Source organism: Physeter macrocephalus, chromosome 4 (assembly GCF_002837175.3).
Source record: "Physeter macrocephalus isolate SW-GA chromosome 4, ASM283717v5, whole genome shotgun sequence".
NCBI lineage: Eukaryota > Metazoa > Chordata > Mammalia > Artiodactyla > Physeteridae > Physeter > Physeter macrocephalus.
The window spans coordinates 67,778,378-67,789,496 of record NC_041217.1 but is presented as its reverse complement, the minus strand read 5'-3'; the positions used below and the strand labels follow the sequence as shown (position 1 = coordinate 67,789,496).

General features: G+C 36.8%; 1 protein-coding gene across 3 annotated transcripts in view; it reads left to right on the top strand.

The window, feature by feature from the left end:
- The window catches only part of ATF6 (activating transcription factor 6), a 226,606-nt gene that overhangs the window by 10,764 nt on the left and 204,723 nt on the right, over positions 1-11,119 (top strand). For all 3 annotated transcript variants that reach the window (XM_024116831.3, XM_028488716.2, XM_028488717.2), the window contains exons 2-4: positions 732-796; positions 3,662-3,749; positions 5,700-5,806. In XM_024116831.3, the coding sequence (XP_023972599.1) occupies positions 732-796; positions 3,662-3,749; positions 5,700-5,806 (260 nt within the window). The remainder of the gene's footprint in view (positions 1-731; positions 797-3,661; positions 3,750-5,699; positions 5,807-11,119) is intronic.

Sequence of the window (11,119 nt, the reverse complement as noted above, 5' to 3'; positions counted from 1 at the left end):
TTTTTTTTTGTGGTACGCGGGCCTCTCACCGCTGCGGCCTCTCCCGTTGCGGAGCACAGGCTCCGGACGCACAGGCTCCGCGGCCATAGCTCACGGGCCCAGCCGCTCCGCGGCACGCGGGATCCTCCCGGACCGGGGCACGAACCCGCGTCCCCTGCATCGGCAGGTGGACTCTCAACCACTGCGCCACCAGGGAAGCCCTATAAGGAAGTCTTATTAGGAAATTGAACATAGTTAGATTTGTTGAAATAAATGAAATGGTTTAGATGAGTGAGTTCTTTATTGTTTGGATAGAAAATTGGTTGTACCTCTAACTTAAGGCAAGGATGGCAAATACCTGGTACATGTGTTGCCATATTCCTCTCCTGTCATCACTGCTGATCAACCATGTCACTTTTTTTTGTGCTGAACCCATATGAAGCCTCAGAATTTGTGTTAGTAATGTTCCAGAAAGTCACTATCAATTAGTCCAACATGACATGACAGGACATAAAACCTGTTTCTTAATCCCTGGTATAATGATTTAGTTCACAAGATAAAAATTATGTGGAAAACAATACATATGTTAGAAACCAGCTTTGAATTGGTTGTCATTCACACTCCTGGAGTTTATCAGTAATAGTAATGGCTAATGAGAAACCCTAATAGAGCTGGCATAAGGATACAGTGTTTATTCTTTTGTCAAAACATTGAATTAACAGTAAATATCTATTCTTTTCTTTTGTCCAAAGATTCTACCCTCTTTGCTGAACTTGGCTATGATGACCTGCAATTGGATGCGGCAAATGAAACTTATGTAAGTGTTTATTAGAGGAGAAATGCTGAGTAATGTGATATTTAATCTTTAATTATTGCCAGAAGATTTCAGGATAACACGTTTAGGCTAGTTATTTAAGTTTAAATAACTTTTAAGATTAAGTATGAAAGTTAGTAGCCATTTTGTAGTCCGTGAATGTAGGATTGTAGAAATTGCATTGGTCTTGGTGTGAGAAGACTTGTATTCTAAGTCTACCTTTGGCCCCAGGGGTGGGTAACCTTGGAAAAGTTACCTAACTGCCTACCTCTTGGTTTTTACAGATATTTTGCTGCATATGGGAAACAGTGTGAGGTTAAGGAGTATGTGTGTCATGGATCTAGTTAAGAGAACTTACCAACTTCCTTTTTTAAAGTTTTGTATCCTTAGGTTTGAAAGCTCTGAAACTTAGAAATGTCCTTATTTTTTGCCTTTGAGTGGTTAGAAGTATGTGTAAAAGCTATTATTATAGCACTTTAAGTTCTCAAAAATATTTTAGATTTTTTTTTTTCCTTTTCTGGATTAGTATATGTGAAGCTGTTTGGCCTGAACTCTTACTTTGTCTTATTCTTTAATGGATGAGGTGCTGTTTGACTTGGGAAGTAGTTCAAGTGAACATAGTGATTTTATATGCATATCAATCAGGTTGAATATTTATCACTTATTTTTTAAGCCCTTATTAAAAATAAAGCTTGCTCAGTGAGTTTAAGACATTTCTCAAAGAATAATTTAGCAGTTGTTTTACCATGAATCAATAGAAGGGAGTGAAACACATGATATTTTTAAAAATCATTGCATGAGATTTTAATGGTTTCATTTACTCTGTGAGATGCTTTACAGTGTTGTCTGTTGATTAAATTGACTTTTAATATTGGCTGGTTGCTTAAGCAACTGGTATTTTTTCATAACCTCCAGAGCCTAACATCATCAAGAAACAATATAGTAAATTTGAAAGATTCAGGGAAATATGATCCTGATTTTATAACTAACATTCTGTTACCTCAAACAAGTCACTCAATCTTTCAGTTCCTTAGTTTTTCTGGTATAAAATAAGAGATTGGATTAAATGGTTTCAGAGGGCCCATTCTAGCTTTAAAACTGTCATTCTTCTTTCACATGGCTGTACAAGTATCCCTTGAGAAGTCATTGAAGACCTAGAGTATATAAGTACCAGTATGTTTTGCTTTACATAAAATGGGTCTGTGAAATTTCCAACCAGATAAAATTCTTTTTTTTTTTTGTGGTATGCGGGCCTCCCTCTGCTGCGGCCTCTCCCGTTGCGGAGCACAGGCTCCGGATGCGCAGGCTCAGCGGCCATGGCTCACGGGCCCAGCCGCTCCGCGGCATGTGGGATCCTCCCAGACCGGGGCGCGAACCCGGTTCCCCTGCATCGGCAGGCGGACGCGCAACCACTGCGCCACCAGGGAAGCCCAACCAGATAAAATTCTTATGCTGTAAAATGTATTTGACTTTTTTGGCTGAAGATTGAGTATGAAGCATCCTCGAAGTAGGTCATGCCACTATTGAACATGTTAAAAAGTATTGCTAGCACTCAGGCAAATATCCTTCCTCAGTTTACTTAGACTAAGAAAGTTTAAAGATTTTTCGTTGCTGAAAGTATGAGGCTGCTTAATTTTTTGATGTCTAGATTCAAATATGAGAAAAAAGCAAAGGAGATTGATTTAAAAGGTGGTTCTTTCATAATTTAAGTAGTTTTTTCTTTTTTTATGTGAACTTTCACACATTTTTATATAATTTGCAATAATATTTACTCAGTTTAGGGCAGTAGGATAAGAAAAGTTTCCCTTCTCTCCTGTTACATTCTCAATAAAAATAAACCACAGAAGAGACATTTGAAATGATAATATTCTACAAATTATTACCAAATTGTTATTGATAACTAGATTAATCTTTACTTTTTTCCTGAGGCTTGCTTTCTTGCTGTTTTATTATCTGTCACATTACTATTGACTACCTTTTAACTTTGTTGTACTGTTTATATATTAAGTTTACTTCTGTTCTTATCTCTGTAACCTTAAACATTTAAAATAGTTGCGGTACTGTCTTAATCTTAAACACATATGAGGGCTCTGAAATAATGTGGCAGTTCTTTATTAATATATATGGTATAAGATGGTCATCCAGATGACCCAGAATATGATTATATTTAAATTAAAATATTGTCATCTGAATGAAAAGAAACTAAGAGCCCCTCTAAGAAGTTTACTGACCCCTATTTGAGAAACTTAGTTTTATCTTCTAGGATTAAAAAAAAAATTAGAAATTTTATTTTAGAAATTTGAAAAGTACAGAACAGTAAAAGTATAAAATTACCCATCCTCCTATGGATCTCTTCCTTCTCCCATAAGCATTTTAATATTTGGTATATTTGAAGTTTCAGTTAAAGTCTCTTTATGATTCCTGCATGTCTTTTGGATACATCTATATTCTTTCCCTTGTATATAGAGATGATATTGTAAATAGGTATTTGCTGTGACTACTTTTCCTTAATGGCAATGGGAAAACTTATTTTGCTGGATCTGCTTTATGACAAAACACATATTTTGTGACTGTTGTAAAGGTCTGTTTCCACTGAAAAGAATGAAACCAACTGAATCTTTCAGATAGATGTTGACTTCAATACCTCCTTCCTAGTTGTTAACTACTGTGCTTAAAATAACTAAATTGGTTTATCTCTAAGCTATCCAAGATGTATTTTCAAGATGAACTGATTAACTTAGAAAGCTATTTTTACTTAGTTGGGTAATCACAATTATATTATTTATAGCAAATTGCATCTGTTAGTTTAATTTCTGGATGTATATATTTTAATCTTGTAATATTCTTTTGCTGATTTGAAACCTACAGGAAAATAATTTTGATAATCTTGATTTTGATTTTGATTTGATGCCTTGGGAGACAGGCATTTGGGACATCAACAATCAATTCTGTACAGGTAATGATGTATTTCATTGATAAAAAATTTAAATGGGTCCATATTATTTTGTAGTTTGGTAATAGTCAAAATTAGGTGGGGTTACTGGGCTACTTTTGTAGGCCAAAAATTTCCAGGGACTACATTCTACTTTGGTGTAGCAAGGCATACATAAATTTCTTGCCAAAATAGATATAAAGAATTTCATACTTATGTGTTAGTCACATAATGAATAAAAATTTTATTATTCAGAAATATTGATTTCAAATTATATGTAATAGTCTCTAAGAGATTAACCTATCTGAGAATTAGACAGAATTTAGGGCATCAAAGGAAGAAGCTTGGGATTATTAGAACCTAGGAACTTAGTGTAGGGGTCCCGTGTATACACATCTAAGGAGGAGGCCCTACCTGGCTAATGCTAGTATCTTTAAGGGGCCCACTGAGGTGGGTTTTAGGTGTGCTGAAAAAAGCTGGAGCCTGGAGCAAACTGTCCCTTCTGGGATGAAGCTGATGGGAGGATGAAGAAATCCCTTCTTCCCTTCTACCTTTTAGCATCCTTCTAGTATCCCCTATTGACAGGACCTAAAAGGAAGCCAGCTGAGACATGTATTAATAATTTGCATCACAGACTATAGAAGGTAGACTTAGAGCTGAGAGACAATGTGTAAATAACCAGCACATTTCCCCATCTAAATTGCAGTCCTCCCCACTGCTGCATTTCCTTTTCCCTTTCATTTTATGTATTTGTATATCTTGCTCAATTCCTGTCTTCCCTCACAGAATAAGAGCTATACAAGGCCAGTGTTCTGGTTCCTACCATTGTGTAACAAACTACTCTAAAACTTAGTGGCTTAAAACAACAACCATTTTATTAGGCTCCCAGAATCTGTGGGTTAGGCATTTGGACAAGATGCACCAGGAATTGCTTGTCTCTGCTCCATGGTGTCCAGACCTCATCTGGGAAGATTTGAAGGCTGAGGTAGCTTGACACTGGGGGCTAGAATTACCTTAAGGTTTCTTTACTCACATGTCTGATGCCTGGTCTGGAATGACTTGAAGACTAGGACTGCCAAGTTGAGTGCTTACATGTCACCTTTCTATATGGCCTGGCTTCCTCACAGCCTGGCGGTCTCATGGTAGTCAGACTTCAAAGGCTCAAATGTGAGTGTTTCAACACACAAAATAGAAGCTGCATTGCCTAATGTAACACAGCCTTGGGATTCACATAGCGTTACTTCCATACTCTGTCGATTGAAGAAGTCATAAGCCCACCTAGATTCAAACAGAGGAGGAAATAGTGGCTACTTCTTGATGGCAAAATCACATTATAGAACATGAGATATGGTAGATATTTTGCACTTAACTTTGGAGAACACAATCTGCCACAGAGATTCTTCTCTTCCCCATTCCTACCCTGTTATAAATTTGACACCTAGGAACACCTAGGCTATAGTTACTCAGCACATTTTAAAAAATACATAGTTCAAAAGATAGGCACATTTTTGTGTTTTAATTGTATTGTCAAAAATGCTTTCCACAATAATTCTTTCCTGTTTCTTATGTTTTAAAATTATTTTGGGGGGAGTCTATAATTTTGCATATTGCATAATATTCAAAAGGTACAAAAAGTCTGTAGAGCAGAAAAGTGTCTCTTTTGGCTCTTGTCTCTCAGCCACCAAGTTCTGCTTCCCAGAGACAACCACTGTTATCAATTTCTTATGTTCATCCTTCAAGAGAGTTAATGCAGATGCTAGTAGTACAATAGTATACACATGTATAATTTATTACACAAATGGAAGGATACTAGATTTACTATTTTCTGCTCTTGAATTTTCACTTGATGATATATTTTGGTGACCTTAGCTTCCATATCATTGAATTTTAAAAGCAGATTTTACCTTCTTTCTTATTCATTTCATTCTGAGTTTATATTGTTCAGTGGGAAAATTTTTGCCCCTTGTTTTTCAGTTAAAGATATTAAGGCAGAACCTCAGCCACTTTCTCCAGCCTCCTCAAGTTGTTCAATCTCATCTCCTCAGTCAGTGGACTCTTATTCTTCAACTCAGCATGTTCCTGTAAGTAACCAGACTTTTACAGTGATTTTGGTTTCAATGGAATCTGGAAAATATGTATGTGTGGGAGGCAGTTAACATTTATTAAGTGCTAATATAAGTCCTGTTATCTCATTTAATCCTGAGGAAGCTGAATCTTGAGGAAGGGCCTTGAGGGAGCTAGAAAGCTGTTAGTCTCTTTGGTTTTGCCCTCATTCCCTTATGTTCTTGTCTTCATAATTTCATTGTTTCATTGCACCTTACCAGTACCCAATATTTTTTTTGTTTATTGACTTATTGTCTTTTCTCCCTGCTACCCTCTTTACTCCCCATTAGAATATACATTCTTTGAGGACATGGAAGACTGTAAGATGGTCTGTTTCTGTAACTCCTTAGCCATGTAACACCTAGAATGGTCTCCTTAGTTCAGGAAAGCCTAGTACTACCTTTTGAATGAGCTAATAAGGTTTTTTACAAAAGCACCTTAAAAATGCTCTGCTCTTCATCTAGACAAAAGCTCTGAGGCCAGGAAAAGGAAGTACCAAAGGGCTTAGGTATTTTTTGGAATGGGGAAAGGAAAAAATATAAGAAGAAAAATTCAAATTACTGTTTCAGTGAATTATATCTGCTGTAAATTGAGGTATCTTCATTCTGGCATAATTTCCATATAGTCAGTTACTAAATCCTGATGATTCTATCCACTTAGTATCTCTAAGATTCATCTTCTCCACACACGCCAGGCCATCATCACCTCATCTGGATTAAGGCAATAGAATTTTGACTGGTCTCTCTGCCTCCTAACTCCCCAAACCTTTCTTAGCAGAGGAATCTTCAAAGAGAAATTTTTCAAAATCACAAATTTGATTGTGTCAGTTTTTTGCTTACAACCTTCCCAACCCTTACAAGGACAAAATTCAAATTGCCAGTGTACTAGGCCCTCCATGTTCTGGCTCCTGTTTATCTTTCCAGTCTTGTTTCTCACTATCCTTCCTGTTCCTACCTTCACACTCCCCTTAGGTTTAACCCTGAGAGCTCCTATATGCTCCAGTCATTCAACAGCTGTGCCAGGAACTGTGCCAAACACCGTCCGTGGACAAGAGCAGCAAGATCTCTGCTCTTACCATTTTAGGTTTTTGTACATGCTCTTCCTTCTGCCTGAAATAGCCTCATTTTTTTTCTTCCTTGGAAAACTCCTATTCATCCTTAAGTCCCAGTTCAAAAATTACTTTCTCTATGAAGCTTTTCTCTGATTGCTGCTCTTGGCAGTTCTCTGTGGTCCCACAGTTTCTCCAATGATTTAATTTTAAAAACTTAAGTATTAATATATAACAAGGTATATTCACAGAAGCCTGATTTCTGTCCTATTCTTTCCTTTCCATCCTTTCTTACACAAAAGGTAGCATACTACATACCCTGCTCTGCACCTTGCTTATTTAACTTAGTGGTATATCCTAGAGGTAACTCCAATTTCAGGATATAGTCTTTCTTATTCCCTTTTATGGCTGCATAGTGTTCAATTGTGTGGCTATATTATACTTTATTCAGTGATTTCCTTATTGATGAACATTTGTGTTGTTTTCGGTCTTTTCTGGACTCAAACAATGCTGTAATAAATAACTATGTACATAAGTCACTTCATATTTTTGCCAGGATATCTTCCGGTTATATACCTAAAGAGAGATTGCTGAGATCGGGGTGAATACTTTTTTAATGTTACTGTTTATTGCCAGATTTCCCTCCACAGGTTGTACAGTTGTGTATTCTGACCAGCAGTATGTAAGAGGGCCAATTTTCCCTTCACTACACAGCATGTTTTGTTTTCTATTTCGTTTATTATAAGTGTCGTTAAACATCTTTTTGTATATTTCATATGTCTAAGGCCTATTTGCATTTCTTTTTATGAACAGTCAGTTCAAATTTTTGTCCACTTTTCTATTGGATGGTATTGGTCTTTTTCTCTTCAGTTTTTAAAGTGTTTTATTACATATTAGAATTATTAGTGTTTAGTTTGTGAAATAAGTTACAAGTGTTTTTTCTCCAATTTGTCATTAAGCTTTACTTCTGGTGTTTATTTTCTCCATAGCTGAATTATCAATCTTTTATTGCTTTTTGTTGTTGTTACTCAAAGGAGGGTTTTCACCACTCATAGGTTATAATATTTTTATTCTTGTTTTCTTGCTTATATTAATTTTTTGTTTTGAAAAACCTTAAACTTATAGAAATATTACAAGTACATTACAAAGAACTTTTTTTTCCCTCAACCATTTGAGAGTCAGTTGCCAACTTGATGCCTTGTCACCCCCAAATACTTCAGTGTCTACTTCCTACAAGCAAGGATATGTCTTCTAGCCACGATAAAACCATTAAAATCAGGAAATAAATGTTTATACCATACTATCATCTGATCTTCAAATCCCATTTAGATTGCACCAGTCGTCCCGAAGAGGTCCTCTAGTGGGCAGAAGGGTCTCGTTCAGAATCACGCGTTGCATTTGATTGTCTTGTCTCTTTAATCTCCTTCAGTTGAAACAGTTCATTCTTCCTTGACCTTCATGACCTTGTCACTTTTGCAGATTAAAGACTAATTATTTTGTAGAATGTCCCTCAATTGGGTTTGTCTGATGTTTCTTCAGGATGAGATTCAGGTTTTGTATTTGTGGCAGGAATATCACAGAAGTGATGCTGTGTCTGTCTCATTTACTTTTTTTTTTTTTTTTTTTTGCGGTACGGGGGCCTCTCACTGTTATGGCCTCTCCCGCTGCGGAGCACAGGCTCCGGACGCGCAGGCTCAGTGGCCATGGGTCATGGGCCCAGCCACTCCGCGGCATGTGCTATCTTCCCGGACTGGGGCACGAAGCCATGTCCCCTGCATTGGCAGGCGGACTCTCAACCACTGCGCCACCAGGGAAGCCCAAAATGAATTTATTTTATTTATTTATTTTTGGCTGCGTTGAGTCTTTGTTGCTGCGCACAGGCTTTCTCTAGTTGTGGCGAGTGGGGGCTACTCTTTGTTGCAGTGCGCAGGCTTCTCATTGCGGTGTCTTCTCTTGTTGCGGAGCACGGGCTCTAGGTGCGCGGTCTTCAGTAGTTGTGGCATGCAGGCTCAGTAGTTGTAGCTTGTGGAGTCTAGAGCGCAGGCTCAGTAGTTGTGGCACATGGGCTTAGTTGCTCCGCGGCATGTGGGATCTTCCCGGACCAGGGCTTGAACCCGTGTCCCTGGCATTGGCAGGTGGATTCTTAACCACTGTGCCACCAGGGAAGTCCTTAGCACCATTTATTAAAAAGCTCATCTTTTTCTCACTGATTTCAGTTTTGTGGACGTATTTTAACTTTATGTAAATGGTATTATGTCAGATCTCTTTATTTCTTTTCAAAATCAGCACATTGTTTTTTTAAGATCAAGTCATATTGCTCTGTCTACATCAAAATCTGTTGCATGTAACTGCACAACACTTCACCTACACTACAGTGAACATTGTCAAAAATGTCCCCTTGTGGGCCTGTGAGTTGACCTTAATATGAAGTGTTAGGTACAAATCTAGTTTTAATTTTCACTATATAAGTGAACCAATTTTCCCAGTTGTATCATCCTTATAATCATTCTGTTAAAGAATATTATATGTCTCTCTGTTTACTCAGATTTTCTTTTATGCTTCTCAGTTAAGTTTTATAGTTTTCTTCGTATAGGTCTTGCACATTCTTTAGAAAATGAATTCCAAGGTATTTATAATTGCTATTACTATTATGAGTGAACTATTTTAAATTATATTTTCTAAGTGATTTTTAATACAATATTTTCATAGCGAAAATTTTGTTAGTTGGTTCTTAAATGTGTCCCAAGTAGACAGCATATCACCTTGCAAACAAAGGCACTTCTGTTTCTTCTATTTTAATATTTATTCCTTTTATTTCATTTTCTAGTATAATTATGTTTGCTAGAATTACATAAAAAGCAATTATTTCTTTCTTGTTCTGACTTTAATGGCAAAGCATTTAGTATTTTACCATTAAGTATGACTTTGGCTATACAATTATGCATAGCTTTTTTTTTTTTTTTTTTAATGTTAAGAAAGTGTCCCTCCAGTCCTTATTTTTTAGGACTTCTATGAGGAATCTTTGCTGAATTTTATCAAATACCTTGTAAGCATCTAAGGCCATGAAGATAATCATTTCCTCCTGTGTTATCTCATAGTCTTTGTTTTTTTCCAAATATATTATTGTTATAATATACTCTGTAAGGTTCATACAGCCCCGCTTATGGCTACATGCTGAATAGGTGTTGAGGATGAATGAATGAAATAATTCTCATTCTCACCAGCATTACTGAGAATGACCATTTCTCCCATATGCTCTTTCAGGTCATTTTAACTTTTTCTTACCTGATGATTTAAAAAAAAAAAAGATTTTCTTTTAAATTTGCCTTTGGATACCATTTGCATTTCCTTTAAAATGAAATGGTGGTTTCCTTCCTTCGTCCATTTTTGGCAAATATTTTCTCCCCATATGTATCTTTTAACTTTGTTTATGTTCTATTTTTTCTTATAAAATATTTTAATTATTATTTGTTCAAATCTATTTCTTCTTCCTTTATGGCTTCTGGATTTTTTGATGTAAGGGAGCCTGCATCATGCTGAGAGTAAACAAGTATTCTCTTAATTCTTCTTTCAGTAATCTTATAGATTCTTTTGAAGATGGTGTGATGTATGTATTTACGTACTTGTGCCCATTCCATTATTATACATAACATCTTTTTCTCTTGGAATTGAAATGCTAATTTTATCCTATGTTAAGCTTCTTTATTCTAACAAAATGAGACAGATCCACTGAATATTAAAAGACTTTTAGAAAATATTAATATTTATGTATCTGTATTTTTTTAAAAAGATTTATTATTATTTTTAAATATTATTTTTGTATATTGCATCAGGTCTTAGTTGTGGCACAGAGGGTCTTCATTGAGGCATGCGGGATCTTTCATTGTGGCACGAGGGCTCTTCATTTCCACGCGCGGGCTTCTTTCTAGTTGTGGCGTGCAGGGTCCAGGGTGTGTGGGCTCTGTAGTTGTGGCACCCAGGTTCCAGAGCGTGTGGGCTCTGTAGTTTGCGGCACACAGGCTCACTAGTTGAGGCGTGTGAGCTCAGTAGTTGTGGCGCGTGGGCTTAGTTGCCCTGCAGCGTGTGGGATCTTAGTTCCCCGTCCAGGGATCGAACCTATGTCCCCTGCTTTGTAAGGTGGATTCTTTACCACTGGACCACCAGGGAAGTCCCTCTGTATTATTAGTTTACCCATAAAATAAAATAAAATAGCCCTGCTCCTTTCAGTGTTTTCCTTTCAAAA